The sequence below is a fragment of the Crotalus tigris genome, unplaced genomic scaffold, assembly GCF_016545835.1.
Source record: "Crotalus tigris isolate CLP2741 ecotype Arizona unplaced genomic scaffold, ASM1654583v1 scf7180000017666.379230911805:20528666, whole genome shotgun sequence".
NCBI lineage: Eukaryota > Metazoa > Chordata > Lepidosauria > Squamata > Viperidae > Crotalus > Crotalus tigris.
Window position 1 is genome coordinate 17,864,703 of NW_024096552.1, and position 20,461 is coordinate 17,885,163.

The window sequence follows — 20,461 nt, forward strand, 5'->3', positions numbered from 1 at the left end:
CTGTAGAATGTGAAACGTGTTTATATTAACTCTGCCTAGAACACGGGTTGGCAACCCACGATTCCGGGGCTGCATGTGGCTCTTTAAGCCATCTCCTGCGGCTCCCAGCCATGTGCAGTGCCCAAAAAAAAAAAGTGGGACTAAAAAAGTTGAACCAATCAATTCAAATTTCTCACGAAAAAAACTCATGAAGTTTGAATTGATTGGTTCAAGGGACGCCGTCTGCCCCATGGACTCGACATAGACAGGAGGGGGGAAAGACAGCTCCCGAGGGAGGCAGCCCCACAGGCAGAAGCCAGCAGTCCAAGCAGAACGGCATGGGAGACATTCTGGGGACTCAGACCTCGCTTCACTCCTGGAGTCACTTGGCGAAGCTTGAAGGAGAGGTCGCCTGCTCCCACCTCCTGCGGAGGAGAACTGCTTCCTCGCCCTCCCAGTGAAAGAACCCCAGAGAGATGGAAGACGTCCTTTCTCCCACTTTCCGCTTCTCATCCTCTCTTTTCCGAGCACCTCTCCCAGAGCAAGCCAGAAGCCTCAACTCCAGCCTCCCGCAGCAGGCTGAGATAGGCGAGCCCGCAACTCCTTCTCCCCGTCAGCCTCCTCCTCCGCTCCCTGGGAATCTTCACGCCAAAAGGCGGAAAGAAGAAAGTCCCAGAGAGGGAGAGCATGGGGTGGGGGGAGAGCAGTCTTTTCCGAGGGGAGGAGAAGCCAGGACGGAATTGGACAGGGGCAGAGCCGGTGCATGTCTTGCCTTAGGCTCCACTCTTTAATCAAGCCCCCTGTTCCGTGCGCAATATTCCACAAATATTTTGTGCTGTCAGTGTAGATAACAGCAAAGATATAGAAATAACCATATAGGTAATCCTAATAGATTTTTCAGAGCTCATATATTGAAGATCACCTGTAGCTTTTGATGATGTTTCAATTAATTAATAACCTAGGGATGTAAGCAAATAGATCCATACAACAAGCAGTCAAATACTATATTAACACTGTAATGAGGCTGCTTGCCATAATCCTTTCTAAACAGTTTCCCCCAGCTTTATTTTTGTATGTAATATAAGGATTTTTAATTCCCTGTTACGTATTACTTTGCACTGTTACACTGTAGTCATTCACAGGTAGTGTTCATTTAACACTATTAAGCATTACTTGTTCAATGACTGTTCATTCGAAAATGTTATATAACTGGTACTTATGACTGGTTTTCAAATTTCCAGCCACCTATGCACCCTCTCTTGCCCAGCAACAGCCATTCCCAAGTCATCTTGCACCATGGGTTACTTGCTTGCTGGTCTGCTTTGCAAGCCACTTGGGACTCACTTAACAAACCAAGATCCCCACTTAATGACAAAAATGGGAGTGCTAGGATTACCATCAGGGAGCATTTTACAACTATATTGCTTAATTACCAGTGTTTACCAAGGACTACCTGTACTATTATTAGGGTTACTTAATGCCAGTTTATATGATTTTCTATTACACATTGTAATTTGATTCTTTTAATAACCGGCAGTAAGTAATGATTATAAGAAATTGTCTTCTGTTAGTATCCTAAAGGGCAACTTAGCAAAAAATAAATAAAATCTCATTTGTTAAGATGAACTGCCTGGTTGTATGAGTCCTATTTTACCTCTTCAAAATCCAACTAATTGCTTTTGACAATAATTCAGCAGCTAGGGAAAAGTACAGTGATTTTATGATTGTTTATATTTAGTAGTCCTTGACTTACAACAATTCATTTAGGGATTGTTCCAAGTTACAACAACATTGAAAAAGATGATTTACAACTGATTTTAACAGACAGTTACAGCATCCTCATGGTCATGTAATCAAAATTTGAAAGCTTAGGCAATTGGCGTGTATTGACAGTTGCACTATCCTGGGGTCATGTGATCCCCATTTGTAACTTTTATAACCAGCTTCTGACAAGCAGTCAATGGGGTAAGCCAGATACGCTTAATGATCAAATAATTAGGAGCTGCAGCAATTCACATAAAAATTGTGACAGAAAAAGGTTGTAAATTGGAGGCAAAATTCATTTAACAACTGTCTTGCTTAACAACAGAAAATTTTGGCTCAATTATGGTCATCGACTGAGCACTATCTGTATACAATTTCACCTTAAAAATAGCTCTTCCCTGCAAAATGGGACAACTTGCTGCAGTCAAGTCACCGCAGCCATTTCACCTTGGCCAACTCATCATGGCCAACATGCATGGACATCTTACCATGGACATCTTGCCACAGCCAACTCGCTGAACAATTGATGTGGGATAACTCAACATGATAAATATTATTTGCCACTGTTTCTTCAGCATTATTTCCATTGACAAAAATGGAAACAAGATAGAAAAAACAGTAACATTTATTGCTTTGAGTTATTCCACGAGGATTGTCCCACAGCAAGTTATGCCATGGCTAGTTGTCCCTTGATGAGCTGGCCATGGCGAGATGGCCATGGTGAGATTGCTGCACCAGGTTGGCTCCAGCAAGATGGCTGTGGCAAATAGGCCACAGCAAAATGGCCATGGTGAGTTGCCAGGGCAAGTTGTCCTTTACCCCTTTCCTACTGGTTTTATTTTTGTGTTGCAGATTTATCACCAAAGGAAAAGAGGCCAGAAAGTGTTTTACCAAACAAACCAGTTGCATTCCATAAATTCCTGGTAGGATTTTTGTGTCTTTGGTTTACATAATTTCCAGAGATATCTATAAGACCTCATAGAAAGATTCTGCAATCTCTCTGTTTATTATACAGTTGTTGCAGATAAAGTAGATTCCAAATGAATATTAAAATGCTATGTGAATAAACTGCTAAAGGAGGGGGAAAAATCTCACAATATGGATGTCATGAAATATTTCCTTGTGTTTTTTATAGCTTCCAATAATGATGTTTCAAAACCTCCATTGGCATAACCAACAGGCAACATGAGCTTCTGTTTACTATAATCAATTTATTCTTTATATACAAATGCATTCAAAAGTCATGAAAACTTTTGATATGATGTAATCTTGATCCAACCATCATTCCCTGCTGCAATTCACAAATGAAAAATTCTTTGTATGCTGCAATTTGTGGAAGGGCAAAAAAGCTACATTTTGTCACTGGAGGCATCATAATTTTAATTGTTGAAAATGCAAGTGTCTAATCTTTATGGCTGCAAAGAGAAACCAACTGTATCCATCCAAAGCCTGATGAAATTAGAGAGAGAGAAAGAATTTGCAAAATAAAAATGTCAAGAGGGTATGAAAGATCACTTCTCTATACTACAGTCATGCCTTGTTTGACCTTAACTCTTTTCTGTTGGACTGGAGTTCTACTTGAGTAGCCCTGGAATTTGTCTTAGAGTTGAATCAGTTATAGTAGAAGGCTTGCCTCTAGGAGAAAAATGTGTTTAATATCTGCCCTTATAACTGGTGGGAAGTGCTTGGCTATTATCTACACCAACGATGGTGAGCCTTTTAGAGACCGAGTGCCCAAACTGCAACCCAAAATCCACTTATGTATCGTTGGGTGCCCATTGGTGAGCGTGGCTGCAGTGGTAACAGCAGACCGGGTGGGAATCAATCAATTCCAACTTTGCAAGATTTTTTTTTTCAAGCGAGAAGTTGAAATTGATTGATTGCTTGAACCTTTCTTTTTTTTGCCCACGGCGGTGGAGGCCTAAAGCAAAAAGGTTTTATAAAACCCAGCTAAAGGCCTAGGACTGGGGCGATGACGCATGTGCCCAGAGAGGGCTGCATGTCACCTGTGGCACGCATGCCCTAGGTTCGCCATCACGGATCTACACTCTCATGATCTAGCTCTGCAATCCCAGCCCCACACTTAGTTAAGACAACAATCTTCACTGAAAGTTGCTACAAATATGTAAACTTCTTAGGTTTCTATTGCAAGCTTTATGTTGTAAAATCATTGTAAATATTAATTCCAAGTACAATTCTCCTATCCCATTCCAATGCAGTGAGTTTTGCTATATATATAACAAAATATAAAACAGATTAGGATAGTTGGGAAAATGGAAATGGTAGAAGAGATCAAACTGCATGCCAATCAAGAACAGACGATGATATTTGAATATAATCCAAGAACGTTTACTGTTGGATGTAATAAAGAATTTCCTGCCTAGTAGAAATGAATTATGTTAAGAATACAACAGACCAAGGCCAAACATCTATAGTAAAAAAAAAAAACACCACCCTGCTTTTTAAGGATTCCCAAACAGGAATCCTTCTATTTCAGTTCACTAGATAATTTTCAAAAAAATCTCATGCAGTTTTCCTACAAGATGACTCCATATAAAGGTAGTAAACTAACTTTAGACAGGTACTTAAAATTAAAAGTATGAGGTCACATTTACATGCCACCAACCAAATACAACTATGTAGTAACACTGTTCTGGCTTTTATCAAATGGGATAACTCTGTGATGTATCAGCTCAGCAGGACTGGCTTTTTTGAAGAGTTGAAAATTCCTCTGTGTAAATCTTATACTACAGAGATAGAATGCTTATTATTCAAAGCCTAGAATGTGTATCCTTTCCCTTGGACCATTTGTTTTATTTTCCTTGAGTGGTGCCATCTTCAATGGTAAATTATTACAGAATACAATAAAATGATGAATGTGATTTCTAGAAACATTTATCATTTAAAAAATGAAAAAGAGACAATAAGCTTGAAGCAACCAATTTGCTCAAAATCCCATTTTTAACCATATTCCTCTCCCATTTTTAAAACTTTGTTAGGATTTCTCTGTGTGACATTCTTAGCAAATATTTTACAAAACTGGTGAATGAAATTTCTCCAAAAGGTAACAAGGTGCAATCTCAATGAACTTTTTAAAAGCATTTCTATGTTTTTAGCAAATAAGAAGAATTTGGACTTTTTATACAATAGGTAGTTATTTATATATTCTTCCACTGAAATCTTCACTAGATCAGTTTACCCATAGTTCATTCTTTTCCTCTATGAATTAGACATAATAAATTCAAAAGGTGATAGAAATAATTTTTAGTAACAAATCAGACATTAATACTGCAAATTCTATTTATAAACTTATTCTAAATACACCGAATGATGCACTAAATTCTGTTAGAAGAAAATCCGGATTTCTTAGAATGATCAGTTCTAGTATAAGGTAAAAAAGATATTTATTTATTTATTTATTTATTTATTTATTTATTTATTTATTTATTTATTTATTTATTTATTTATGAGACTTACATATCGCTTTAAGTGCAAGCACTCTCTAAGCGGTGTACACCAGTAAGCAATGTATATATATATATATATTTACATTGCCCCCAACAATCTGGGTCCTCATTTTACCTACCCCGGAAGGACGGAAGGCTGAGTCAACCTTGAGCCGGTAAGATTTGAACCGCTGACCTGCTGAACACAGTCAGTTAAAGTGGCCTGCAGTACTGCACTCTTAACTGCTGCGCCACCTCGGTCTTATATGCATATATTCATACCAACCATTCTCTGAATATATCTGAATTACACAGTTTGTACAAACAGCGGCACTAGACCATTTTTCAACTAGATAATTTGGCAGAGCAGCATTTCATCTCAGAGCAAAGCCACTTATCAAAACAAAGGCAATGTGACCCAAGAAACTTCCTTTATGGTCAAGGTGGTCATTATGATATCCTTTTATCTTAACAGACGGTTTCTCCTATCTTCATAATTTTCTTCAGAGTTTTGCACTAAGAGTACTCATTTAATCAAGGAAAAGGCTATTGTGCTCTGCTATTATATAGTACATAATAATTTATGCCAGTGAAGCATGGACACTAACCTCACAATCAATACAAAAGTTACGAGTGGTGCAAAGAACCATGGAAAGATACATGCTTGGCATCACAAGACAAGATGAATTAGAGAGTAAAAGAATTGAAATGGAAATGGGCTGGTCACACAGCAGGAAGAACTGATGGCAGGTGGACCAAGGCAGTCACAGAATGGATCCCTCTTGATAAAAAGTATCCATAGAAGAGACCTAAAACAAGATGGGTTGATGACATCAGCAAGTATTGCAGGCCCAATTGGCAAAAGAAAGCTTAGGACCATATTGGTTGGAAATATGCAGAAGAGGCCTTCATCCTGTAGTGGATAGACAATGGCTAAGATGATGATGATGATGATAAATTTTTAACAGTTCAAGATTTGAGGCTCTGCCTGCTTGAATCCAAAAATGGATTCCATTGCATTTTTCCCCTTGTAACTCCCGATTTGAGATCCCTGGACAGGTATTTATGTAGGGACTCACATGGGAAAATGAACCTCAGATACCTTCTGCTCCCTATTGTGTTGAAAAAAAGCTTCAATCATTTGCTTATTTGGAGAAGCAATAAAATGGCTTCCCCCCAAACCTGGAGACCTTCTGACCAATCCACAGCCAAATAGCTGTAAGACAGGATATGAAGGAAGTTGCAATTCAGGACATCTTGAGACCACCAGATGGGAAAGGGTGCAGTAGAGAACAAAATCAAGTAGATCCAATTGAACAGGGCCAAAATTATAAACTCTGTTCAGACATCCAGAACAAAAGAAAAACAGCATTAAGAACAAAATACACATCAATGTTAACAGTTTAATTTTTTCCATAACAAAATCCCACCTTGTTCTTTGGCAGTTTGAATTTTGAGAATGGTCTAATATTAATTACTGCATCATTTTGCTTTCTACATTTTAATAATTAATTTGTTATTAATGGGCAGCTGATTTTTTTCAAAGCTCCACATTTTCATATCATCTCTTGTTAGCCTATTTTCCCTATATATTATGTCCTTTAAATTATAAACATAATGGTAAGCTGCTCCGGAAGGTTTGTATAAAAGTGCTATACAATTGAAACAAATAGATCTTTGCTATGGAAATATAGTTAAACTAAATAAATTCATAATGCACAACATAACTGGTCAGAAGAAAAGCAATTGTTCCCTCCACCCAGTGGAAATCAGCTCAAGGATATTTACATGGGGATCTTTCATCACGCAACACCCTCTCTCACACACAGTAACAACTCTGTAAGGTATGCTGAGCTGAGGGAGAGCAACTGGCCCAAAATCACTCTGTGAATTTTCAAAGCTGAGGTGGATTGAACTTGGACCTTCCCAATCCTAGGCTACTACTTAACCATTATATCTCTTTGGCTCTTTTAAATCTATAGCCTCATCCAGGTCAGGGACAGTCTTTCCGCCTCTTCCATATAAGGAGTGGGAGGAAATAAAGCTACCCTAAACTTCTCTGCTTTTTCCATTATTGCTGCCTATCAAGCTGTTCTGGTTCCCATGGCACTGCATGGAGTTCTGTTATATCTGTATAGTCCACAGGGCTGGATTTCCTCTTCAGCTGCACTGCCCAATTCATTTTAGAATGGTACAGATTTAATGACAGCCCTTCAAAACTGGCTACATCAGGAAAAATATTCCATTAGTCTGAAAGGAACTATATTTTTGATATAGTAACAGAAAACCTGACTTAAGTTTTTCTCTTCCTTTCTCTTATATACTAATGAATTAGGAAAAAGTCAGGCTGATATTCCTCAAATTTTCTGTTTCCCAGACTTAATTCAAGTTTTTTCCAATTATCACTTCAGTTTAATATCTCCAAAGTCATCTTTGTGAGTCTCCATATCTATGCATTTAAAATTTGTGTGTGTGCATGTGCATGTGTACATACATACATACATACTAGTATGACTGGGGAGGGATGCATTTTTTTCCCATTTGTCCACTTGATTGTAAGATGAATAAAATGCAATTTTATTGGTTTAAGAAAATAATCAATGGTCACTTTTTTAAATTCGCTATGAGACAATAACACTAGCTGTACAATTTCCATATCTGGACTTTTATAGAATCAGCTTAGGAATTTGAACCTGAAATCCTCTGATCATGTGGGCTAGGAATTGCAGACCCCGAGCCAGATTACATGGAGGAATCAACATCCTTGCCAAAAATCTCATTTGCCAAATCTGCTTATCAAGAGATTGGTCTCTTTGGAGATTCTGATCTTCTAGCTAGGAAGTGGAATCTTACCAGAGTTGGAACAAGAATCCAATTATCAGTCAACCTATGTTGGAACAGTTTACAGATTTGCTGGGATCTGTCCACAGTTCTGAAGAATTTCTTGTCTCTGACCACTCTTGCTTACTCACCTGTAACCTTCAATCTGACATGACTACCCCTCAGTTTGCACTCAAGATATCTTAAAACTTTAAAATTGTGAATTTTCTTTTTACAGTCCAATGTCTCACAAACCAAGTCATTTTTAATTGAAAAAAGGGCTACTTACCTAGACAGGAAGAGTTTACCGTGGAGTTTCAGGTCAGCAGCACAATCATCAGACTGACAATTTCTTTCAAAAATAGTCTAAAAGAAGTCAGAAAAAAAATAATAGTAGAGTAGGAAAAAGATTTAGATAAAATCTCTTTTTAAAAGGGCACTCAGCCCTAGAAAAAAATGGTTGACGTCTGTCACAATATCTTCAGGCAGTGCTGGGGAAAAGAAAGAAGAAGAAAAAAACCCCTTTCTCTAACACCAGAAATTGTTGCCCATAACTATGGAAAATACTAAGCCAGATGAGTCAAAGATCTAATTTGATAGAAAACAGTTTTCTCTATAATAAATACTAATTATTTCATATCTCACTGGATATTAAAACTTTATCCAAACTACACAAAAAAGAAAATGTTCTACCTAGGACTAGATAATACTTTTATTGACCCAATTCAAATATAGTCAAACAGTGAGCAAAAGAACATCTCCCTAAGCTGATTACAGCAAAAAACTTAGAAGTAAAAAGTTCCATGCTGAAAGTTATTCTCATAGGCTTAAGACAGAATCTAGATGGAAGTAATTTGAGATGGAAGTACTGTATGAGAGCCAATTTGGCGTAATGGTTAAAGCATCAAGCTAGAAGCCAAAAGCTCTAATCCCATCTTTGGCACAAAGCAACTTGCCTTGTGTAACTTTTGGCCAGTCACTTTCTCTCAGCCCTAAGAAGAAGGCAATGGCTAACCATTTCTGAAAATCTTACTAAGAATATTACAGGAACATGTCCAGGTAGTCTCTGATAATTGGACACAATTCAAAGAAGGGGGAAAATGTGAGATGTAGTTCAACACATGAAAACCTACTGAAAATTGCCAAATTTTGCTGATATCACCATATAAAAATATTAAAATGCAATGTAATTTAACCATAACACATCATCAGACTAGAAGAGGAGATCTTAAAATGTAAAATGTGCAGTTTATAAAGAAGCATTTTTTTAGAATGGATCGATCCTGAGGCTCTGTACATGCCATTCTTTGGCTTTTCTCAAAAAAAGAAGGGTTTTTTTCCCCCTAATGTTCCATTATTGCAATGCAAAAAACCAACTGCCTTTCACTATATGTAAGTCCTGGGCTATTTATGAAATCCTTTAACAAAATCCCATGAATTCCAGTGAAAGAACCTGATGCCATCTCATTGATGATAACTAATTAACATTCCTGAATATTTCCCAGGCTTAAATTATATATACTTGTGTAAAATAACTGGAAGAGTATTTCCACTGAATGTCCTGGCAAATAAAAGCAAATTCCTTAGTAGCTATAAATGTAAAAAAGCATTCTTGCTATTAAAGAAAACAGACGTGTTGGTGTAAGGGGCATGGGGCTTAGAACAGCTGTGAAATTCCTTTGACAGCAGGAAAATATTTAATTCCACATCAATGAGAAACCCATGTTGTGAAACAGTTAGTTCAGGATGCAAGGGCTCCAAATTCAAAGCCCTTTGAACATAAAAGTTGGTGGACAAAAGAAGTTGCAATCTTTGAGCCTAAGCAGGTTGGTATAAAGCCGATTCAATGCCAAATTAAATGGGTTCTACTTTGTGGTATAGAAATAAATCATGAAATATATATAGTATGTACCATAGCATTAAAAATGGCCAGAATACATAAAACAGACCAGATATATTATTCTGAGATTTCAGACTTCATTTTTAGGGAGTCAAGATTTGCCATAGATATTAGCAAACACAATACTCCAAGCAAAAACTAAGTTGCCACAGTTATTATAGTAATGGACAGGAAGGGGGGATTACATTAAAAATTAATTAAATGTAATTAAATTAAGTTATAACACAGGATAAATTCCTCCTTTTGGGAAAGTTATTTCTGTTTCTCTTATAGCTGTACCAAAATATATAGGCAAAGTATAATAATTGTGGATCTAATCCATTAAATTAAAGTACCTTACACATCTAGACCAATATTACATTATTTACAGAAGTTTGATGGTATGCTGGAGTGATCGTGTTTGAGCAATCTGTACTGAATGTTCTGTAATGCAATGCAAAACTACAATTTACAGATATTCCTTGTTTAGCAACTGTTCAGTTAGAACAATGATTAAAAAAATAACTTTATCCTTGCATTCACAATTCTCACAGCAAAGCAAATAAGGTCATAAGCAAAATCATGGATTCACTTAGCAACTGTTTTGCTTAACAACTGAATTGCCAGTCCCAATTCTGGTCCCTGAATGAGAACTTTCCTGCTATCTCTCTATGCTTATAAATTCCCTTCATGTTTTCTGGTTTGGCAAGGAGGCAACTGGAAACACTCATTTCTACTTCAGACTAATCAATTTCCTATGGTATCGAAGATCAGAGAAGGCCCTGTTAATATGACTATATAATCAAGCCTAGATAAAACTATGATATATAATTATATCTTCTTTGTTAACCATAGTTTAAACTAACCAAGCAAGGATGTAACAAGAAATTACCATTCATTTAAAAGTGAAATCTAATGGCTCTGATCTTTGCTGACAGTATATGCATGTATTCAATATATTATAACCAATGATGAATTTGGAGTATTTTCTTGCCTGGAGATCTGAGACAATGATTGGTGAATAGCTTTAGTCTATAAAAAGAATAGTAATAGTCAGGGATGAAATTTTTTTATTGTTACTATTTGTTTAAGGTAGCATGCTACTAATTTAAGAGCTACATTAACCTTAGTGAATCAAATGTGATTTTTTTTAACAATAACAACAACAAAAGACTGAAAAGAGTCACACTGTTTTAACAAACAGCAGAGTGCTGCTAACATAAGATCTTAAAAATGCCTATCAAATTTAATGGATTCATTTAATGAGAATTGTTCATCTATTTTAGAACAATAACAGTGCTAATGTCCTCCAAACTTCCATAACTAGCAGCAATGTCAGTGTTAAAAAGCATAGTGGAGTGAGATGCAATATTGAAAAAACATTCAAGACAAAAGACAATTTCTACAGGAAAGAAAGAATAGTAGTCTCTTCTCATCAACTTTTTGAGAGAGCTTTCTATTTCCCCAAAAGCTTGGGCCATGATTGATTGTAAGATTTCAGACCATTGTTTCTCAGACTTGGCAACCTTAAGTGGATGGACTCCCACAATTTCCTAGCCAGAATGAATGTCTTAAAGTAGCCAAGCTTGAACAACATTGCTTTAGACTTAAGCTGCACAGCCTGAGATTATTGGGGCCAATGCATCTTCCACATGCTTTGAGGCTTCAAAGGAGGCAAAAAAGTAAATATTCATATATTTTAAGTTCAGTTTTAATTAACTATATATGTTAGTGAAAATAAGTTATTTTTTCCCCCTAGCTCTCCTGACTATTTTGAGGAACAGGTATCTTTCATTTTACATCCAAGTGTAGCTCTTGAAACAGAAAGGATATTCTCTTCCATATAATATGGCAATGGTCTTTGGGGGTATAGCTTTAGGGCGGTTTTCCTCCCTGAGCTGTACAGATTTCCAGGAGCAAACTCCTGTTTGCAAATTAGGGAACTGCAGCCAATCCACTTGGAAGCAAAAGATCACTGCTTTCCAGCAGTTTAAAGGAACAAACTGCAAACATTTGAAATCTTTTCCTGCTATCAACATAAAAATAACAGCAGCATAATTACAACCATTTAGTTAAGTAAAATAATTGCAGATCTTTCAACTATATGTAGAGATAAAGCTATTAAAAATTAAGCTCTAAACTAATTCCAACCAACTCAGTAATTTTTTTCTCTCCCACATACTGGCCTGGTAAGAACAGCCAGTCCCAAAAGCTAAGATCAATCATATTGTATCATAATACTGGGTGGAATCATTTTTAGTTTTCCTGGTATGGAAAACATCCATTCTGTGCCAATTTGGGGTTCACCCCGGCCACTGAATTCCAACACATTAAACCTGGCACATATATGTGGATGAGACTGAATGCATCAGAGATTCCACCCAACCAAAGGGGGGGGAGGAATATTTCTAATTAGACAAAAGAGGGTGGGTCAGGAGAAAGCCATTTCCCGTAATAAAGGAAAGATTCATATTTGGGACATATTGGGAACAGCAAAGATTCTCTTTGAATGAGCAAATCATGTGCTCAGCACAAAATTTAGTCATATGATTCTCACTTGCCACAGATGATCTAAAACAGGGGTTATTCAACTACATTCACTATCACTCCCTAGCACTGCTGGAAAGGGCAGAGAGGGTCTGTAATTTAACAACTTCTGAAAACTGTATGCTGTTCATCTGTTATCTAAAAGGTAATGATCTAACACTGTATCTGTCAAACTGATTACTATCTTCCCTAGTTCAACCTGCATTACTACTTTGAATTAAAACCGGACTGGTCTATACCTTAGCCTATTTGCTCTCTGGCCATTTCTTCAGTTATTCTCCCCATCCTAATAAACCCTATTTCCCTAGGACTTCTGTCTAATGTATGGTAAATTTCATTGCCATAATACCAAAGGAGGCATTGGCTGGGAAATTCTCTATATTATAATTCATGCTGCAATTAATTGCTTTTTAAAATAGAAAAATTTGTCATGAAATATTATATGAGGAAGGACAAGCTGAAAGCATTGAGGAGGCCAGACTGCGGAGATATATATATAATGAAGTGCAGGTATATTTCTTCATTAATTTATTAGGGCAAATATCCTATAATAAATAATGAAGGGACAATATTATATATGAGCAAGTCCCACTGGAGTTAATGTGGCTTAGTTTTTTAGGAGGCTTGGAATACTTGCTAATCCAACAGAATTTTCTCTCCCTCCGCTCCTATTCCCACTTACTCCATATGTGCTCCAAAACTGCTCCAGAGTCCCAAAATATTTCCGAAGAGATCCAATACAGGGTGAAAAAAAAGAGTCTATTCTACTAGTGATAGCTCTTTTCTTAACAGAATGATATCACTGTTCAGCCTATGTCTTCAATTCTGATCTAGTAGTAGTGTAAACAGCAGTTCTGTAACTATGTCACCTAAGGTGAAAGCTCTGTGGAAAAAAAATACCTGGAGAAACTGTATGAAAGCACTGCTTCTGTTCATTCCTTATTAAATGCAAGGGAGTGAGAGCCAGTTTAGTGTAGTAATGAAGCTGCTGGCCTAGAAACCGGGAGGCTTTGAGTTCTAGTTCCACCATAGGCACAAAAGTCAACTGGATGATCTTTGGCCACTCATATTCTCTCAGCCCAGCCCATCTCACAAAGTTATCGTTACAGGGAAAATAGGAAAGAGTATTGTGTATATTTGCTGCCTTGAGTTATAAAAATAATAAAGGTGGGATAAAAAAAAATCTATTAAATAAATAAATAATTCTAATTACTGATTTTTACAGCATGGCCAACCTGACTGATCATTCAGAAAAGAGAATCTCATCTTTTTTCCATTTGGGAAAAAGATAATATTGTTTATTTCCAATATTGATGTTTTTTTTTAAATAGAGGATTATCCAAATTCTAACCTGGTTTCTCTGTGACATCTTCTGGCCTTTTTTCCATCGGAGTACCGGCTTGAGAGCAGGTAATTCTTTTTCTTCTTTTTCCACAATATGTTTCCCAAGGCTGTATGTAGCTTCAAAGACTATTGGCGATATCACATCTTTGACTCTTCTCTATAAAAAGATTAAATGATAAAAAAGAAGAGTTTAATTCAGAGCAGAGAAGGGGTTTTAAAGGCACAAGCTAAGGCATTTTCTTCTACATCATTTTCTCTTTCTCATCTGTCATTTTTTTTCATTAATTATTCATTTTTTTACATTTGATTCTAAAAGTATGCTTTCCAATTTCAGATTAGAAATGGACATTTTCCATCAGTACCTCCAAATAGCTCTCAACAGCTTTTCAAGTTCATCTCCCTTGATAACTAAACTTATTATTTGCATTTTAGTGGGGTTTGTTATTTTCCTAAAAGATTTATTTTCCTAAACAGAATTTTATGAGGAAGAGGGCCAATATACTAAAAAACATATACTAAAACTATAAGGTGAACCAATGTATGTTAGTCAATTTATAGATTCAGAAGATACAAAGCTATTTTCCTTGTCACAGCAATTCTGTGCCAAAGTTATGATTTTAAGGACCTTTACATAACACGTATAAGAACCAAGCCAACTATCCATCAAATCCACTTCAGCTGTTTACTGAAATCCCACTAATAACTATAACCACTTATTATACCATAAGCTAGAAACATCTGAAATTAAAGGTGTGGAGTTCAGGATATCTTCTAAGACAGGGCTTTTCAACCTTTTCACCCATTGTATCACTTTTAGGATATGGCAATATCTGAGTACCACCAGTCGCCTAGCAAGATATCAAAAACCTGATGACCCCCCCCAAAAAAGGAAAAATTGATAAAGTACAGGTAGTCCTCGACTTACAACAGTTCGCTTAGTGACTGTTCAAAGTTATAATGGCACTGAAAAAAGTGCCCCCCAAGGCACAGCAGAGGAAGACACCTGCCTGCCCACCCGGCGGTGCTCTTCCTCCTGTCCGAGGTTTTCATTGTTGTGAGCATTTCTGTTGAGGATTGGCAGAGGGGGTAGGGTGGGGGAGTGTTTGGTTTTTATTCCCCCTGTCTGCTGGGTGGTTGCAGCAGGTTTTGGCCACTTCACATGACCCTGGGATACTGTCACCATCATAAATATGAATCAGTTGCCAAGCACCTGAACGTAAATCACAAGACCTTGGAGATGCTGCAACATTCCAGCTGATTGGCACTTCTTCTGGGCTCAGCAGAAGCACCAGGATCAGCGCCGAGCTCCAGCCTGAGCCTGGTGCTGATCCTGGTACTTCCACTGAGCCCTGACAGTCCCGAAGAAGCACTGATCCTGGTGCTTCCGCCGAGCCCTGACCACCCTGCAGCTCCAGCCATCTCTCACTCAGGCTTGTGCGGTGCTGCCACCGGTTCAGCTCATTCCCCTCCCCCACTACCACTTTTCTAGGATGGTCGCGTACACATTCCAGGTGCCAATGTGCCACAGGTGGTACCCGTACCATTGGTTGAAAAGCCCTCTTCTAAAATACTCCATCCAGTCTCTTTCATTTTCCCCATGATTCTCCATTTCCATACCCAAATCCTGTACAAAAAGGGAAACGTATCCCAAGCATGTTAAATTAAATATGGCATTTGGAGAATAGCTGACAAAAGCTAGACACTCTGTTCAGCTCACTGTTGCAATTGTTGCTTGACAGTAAGACAGCTAGAGATATAAACTGTTACGGCATGATTGAGCTTGTCGTCTGAAATATCCAGCTCCTGTGTCTCCATTTATAGCTACAGTTTGTAAAAAAAAAAAAAAAACAGAGGAAAGAAAAAAAGAGGCAAATAGAGGCAAACTTAAATCCTACACTACCCAGAAGGAATTTGCTGAACTTTGAGAAGGTAATAAATTTGCTTACACTATGAGGGAAAAAAACAAGAAGCTCTTGGCTTAAAATTTAAAATACATGCATTTTGCTTCCCTAATAAGGGAAAGGGGCCAGCACAAAAGATAAGAAGACCATATTCCAGTGATGGCAAACCTTTTAGAGACTGAGTGTCCAAAAACCGCCCCACCCGCTGCCCGCCACCGCTCTGCCTCCTGTTCCACCCTTGCCCTGCCTGCCCACAAGGCCACCCACCGCCTCCATGGCCCATCACAACATATTGCCCAGGCAGCCCTGTAGCAACATGGCGGTCATGGTCTCTGCCTGCACCTCACAGCATCATCTCCGCATGACGGGGTGTGAGGGCGGAGTCTTGTCCTTGCTGCCTCTGGGGGGGGCTGCTGGTGAGTAGGGGGCTGAGGGGAGAGGCGGGTCTTGGGCAACAGTGTGCATGCCCACAGAAAGGACTGAGTGCTGCATGCGTGCCATAGATTCGCCACCACTGCCATATTCCATTTTCTCTCTCACTGTAAGTTGGAGCATTGAATAACTGATTATTATATAATATATATTTAAATTACTTTATTAACTAACATGAATGAATGCCACAGAATTGGAGCCAATATGTTTGGGAAGTGCTTTAGGAAAATGTTTAGTCTTGAAAAGCTTAGTCTTAAATATTTTGAAAAGGGCTACTAACAATCCAGAAGGAGTTATTAGTGTGCTCTGGACTACCCTACCAAACAAATATCTAAGGTGTACTAAACTCAAATAGATTTAGTAAGCACAAAATACTGAATTTCCATTGGAAAAGGAAATTTTAAAAAATTGAAAGGAAGAAGAATATAAGCTGGCTTCAGCCAATTATAATCGATAACATCCTGAAAGATAAAAAGGGTTTGCTAGCATTTTGAGTAGAAACAATCCTGTGTTAAGATTATGGATGTGCCACAATATTTCATTAAAGTTTCCCCCCTACTTGGGAAATATTATATTAATAAAAAAGGGCACCTGGCCAATCTTACCTGACCTCTTTAATGCTAATCAGTTTGGATTTAATTATCACTTTGATAAAAGACCATCAGGAAGTTGTCATGGGCAGCAGAATAGATTAAGACTTTACCCCCCCCCCAAAAAAGTCAAACCATTGCTATATTAAAGTAAATTATACGGATATGTGCAGATACTCATCAGATGTCGGTTTCAACTTAAGTTTTTTTTTTTAAATAATCAACTGCAAGTCCAAAGGACTCAGAAGAAGGATAATAATGTTATATGGCTCATTGACAGCAAGTAAGTCAGAGATAATCATTATTGAAGGATAGATAGTTGTGTCAAAACTTGGCAGAAGTTTGATAGCTTGACCTGTCCTTCCGAATGAATGATCAGAATGAGGCAAGAGCAAACTAACCATTCATTATGTACAGAGCAAAATCATTCAATCCTAAGGAGAGTAGCTACTGTAGCTTGTTTTTTTCTAATCAGAAAGACAAAGAAAATATTTTATATTAGTTGAGGAGATGTGTAAGTTTTACACATTTTGCACAGAACAGTATGTTGGTCAAGCTAGTCTTTAAAACTTTTATTCAAATATTCAAATTTGTAAAGGCATCTCTAATTAAAGTGAATGGAGTGTGAATTTTAAAAACTTAGCTACTACTGTTGCTTACAAGGGAAATAAAAATTAGATGGCATCAAATGTATTCAGTTGAAGAAAAATTGTTTTATATTTCTCCAAAGTTTCTTAATGATTAACTGATTGTGACTGAATAAACCATTAGAATCTTTGTTTAGACCACATGATTCTAAATTAGTGTGAAAATCTCCATTATAAATACCAGCCATTTGAAAAGTGTACTGATTCACTTCTTTGATGAAAACTATGACAAGCAGAAAGCAGAGAAATCACATTTTGGATATTCCTTCCAGAGCCCTAGAGAAATATTTTTTCTTCAAGTCTCTTGTCATTAAATAAGCCTTTTCCCAGCCAATTTTATTACATCACATATTTTGCTCCTTTAACTGATCTCTTTATAACTACAAAGACAAGCAACTTTCTAGAGAACATATGGACTTAGTCATGCAATATGCAAGTAGTTCTCCTATCTCCCCAAACAATAAAAACTATATAGCTTATTTATCAGGCAAGATCACTGTTTTCAGGACCAATCTTTTTGTACTGATTTATGTGGTGGAAGTTCAGAGGAACTTCCAATTTCCCAATTCTTTGTTCAAATGTCAAGAACATATCGTAAACTATTATCAAAGCCCACAAACTTCAGCATATTATATTTTAATTTCCCTGAGTTAAATGTTCTATTCACAACTCAAACTTAAGAAAGTAAACAGAGTCTATTATTCTTTCATCAGACTTCTGCCACATATTCCTTGTTCCTTTCATACTACTAGATTGGAACTGTCCATCAAGTTAGGAGCAGAACAACATAAAATGATATTTTTGAGTTCCAATCTTTGCAGGTAGACCAGGTAGAGATGAAAGAGAAGTACGGTCCACACTTTACAGCCTGACATTAGTTATCTACCAGAATACTGTTTCCATTCTAGGGCCAGATCTGAACTCTGTTAACAAGCGTTCCAGACAATGATCCAAGATAATTTTAGAAGCTGTATACATAAACAGACTTCACTCTATTCCCACAAATAAGTAAACAGTGGATTAATTAAAATAGATTGATTAAAGCTACCAAACCAAAAAAAGCATAGTCTATCATGGCTTTATGTTGTTATGGTTCAAACTGTCCCCCAAACAATTTTAAAGCAATGTCCAACACTTTGAAGATCTACCTCTGAACTACCCTACAGCTTGATCATTTGCTTGCTACTGTTGGTGACTATAATCATGTGTGCTCAGTCTGTGAAGTCTGTTACTAATCTAAATGAAAACTAGAACAGATATGCATTTCTCATTCCCTTTGTATGTATCCAGTGGCTCCCATATGTCATCCTATGCCAGATTTTTGTGTGTATGATAAATGAACTTTACACAGCAGAGGTTCCTTGAATAGTTTCGCTAACTGAATGCACAAGCACATCATCAGTGTGACTGTTTGAGTTAACAGTACAAAATGTGTTATCTTTTAGATTCATACAGTCATAATTTACTAAGTGGATTCTTATCTCAGAGTAGGAAGAGCTTGAATTTGTCAACTGTACTGTCTCCCCAACTTAACTTTTCTTTTTGACCTGCAATTAAAGGGGGAAAGAGAGGCACCAAATTCTAAATTACTAAACAATGCTAGAAGTCAAACCCAGCAATTACTAATACCAGAACAATTAGGAATAGAAAGGCAACCAGAGTTCAAGAGATAACAGAAGAAATGCAAGACTTAGACAAACAAAATAAACAAGTGGAATTAATCTCAATCTGTTTTAAAGATATAGAACCAAAAGAAAAGAGACTTAAAGTCTAAAAGTTGTTCATCCATTTGTATTATTTGGCACATCACTCTATACCTTAGTATTGTTTGTTTGGTTTAGATTGTCCTGTGGAATTTAAACCCTAATCCTAATGGGCTATAAACCATGTCTTAGTGTGTTATACAAATTACTGAAATGATACATACTTAGCAAGCCATAACTAAATAAATTACGAGTTAACATAATGTATGATTTCAGTTACTGTGTAGGTATATAGTTCTACTGATTCTCTTAGGTGTAACTCTGGTGGATGTCTGGATTTTTGTCCAGATCCAACAGCCCATCTTTGAAGGATATGATTGTTCAGTAATGTTGGCTTCATTCAATATCACGTTTGCTCACTTTAAGCAATTCCCTACATATTTTGGGGCCAGGGAAATTATGTCTGATCAGACAACAACTGTGGATTAATCGGATTGATAGCTCCCTTGTTTATCCCTCTTCATTTGTCCTGCATTCCCACCATAGCCTGCTTTCCCTCTTTTGAATGTTTTCTCATAATATGCCATAGTCATTTCAAAGTGAGATGGGCAGCAAACAAATTTAATAATAATAAACATAAATATATACTGAATTCTTCTGCCTCCCACTTTAATCTTCTCCAGCATAGCCCTTCTCTAGCCATCATTACCATCCAATGCTCAGTTTGCATTTTTCATCCTTCTTTCTTCCCCTTATTATCTCCTGTCTGACCCTTTCTCCTTCATATACACAATGCAAACTCTCTACAAAATGTTGATATGTAATGAATATTGATACCTTATTTTAATGGCAGTGATATCTAATTTTCTTTGCACGTATAAATGATGTTTTTTAGAAATAGCTAAGGTTCATTCACTAACTGATAAGCTAAGCAAAATTTAGCCATAGATATAGAAAACTAACTGCATTGGATACCTAAGGACTGTCTTTTTTACCTCATAGCAAACAGCCATAAATTTTCCCTTTACGATGCAATATTTGTTTCAAATTGATCTCACATAGAAAATATTCATTAAGATCTCAATTACTTCTGGAAATTGTATTCTCCTACATTTGAGCCCATTTGACACTCAAACATAATATTTTAAAGGTAAGGGAGAAAATGATTGCTGCAGAAAGATCACCCTAAAATTAAATGCTGGAAAATTTTTATAATTTATTTTTGATTTCATGACACATTTTCCTTTACTTTGAAGTGTGCAAAATACAGAAAAAGAAAAAATAATCTGGAATTTCAAGTCTAAAGTCACAGCCAGCAGGATAAATGGCAAAGACAAGAGATATTTTTATATAACTGTGTTGTGCTTTCTAATTTAATGGATTATGGAATGAGAATTCTAAATGCATAG

The 20,461-nt window shown here is 37.0% G+C and overlaps 1 protein-coding gene across 1 annotated transcript in view; it reads right to left on the reverse strand.

The window, feature by feature from the left end:
* ITGA9 (integrin subunit alpha 9) overlaps window positions 1-20,461 on the reverse strand; it is a 250,241-nt gene that overhangs the window by 85,841 nt on the left and 143,939 nt on the right. The window contains exons 16-17 of the mRNA XM_039336863.1: window positions 13,787-13,936; window positions 8,299-8,375 (exon numbers count right to left, since the gene is read on the reverse strand). Of these exons, the coding sequence (XP_039192797.1) occupies window positions 8,299-8,375; window positions 13,787-13,936 (227 nt within the window). The remainder of the gene's footprint in view (window positions 1-8,298; window positions 8,376-13,786; window positions 13,937-20,461) is intronic.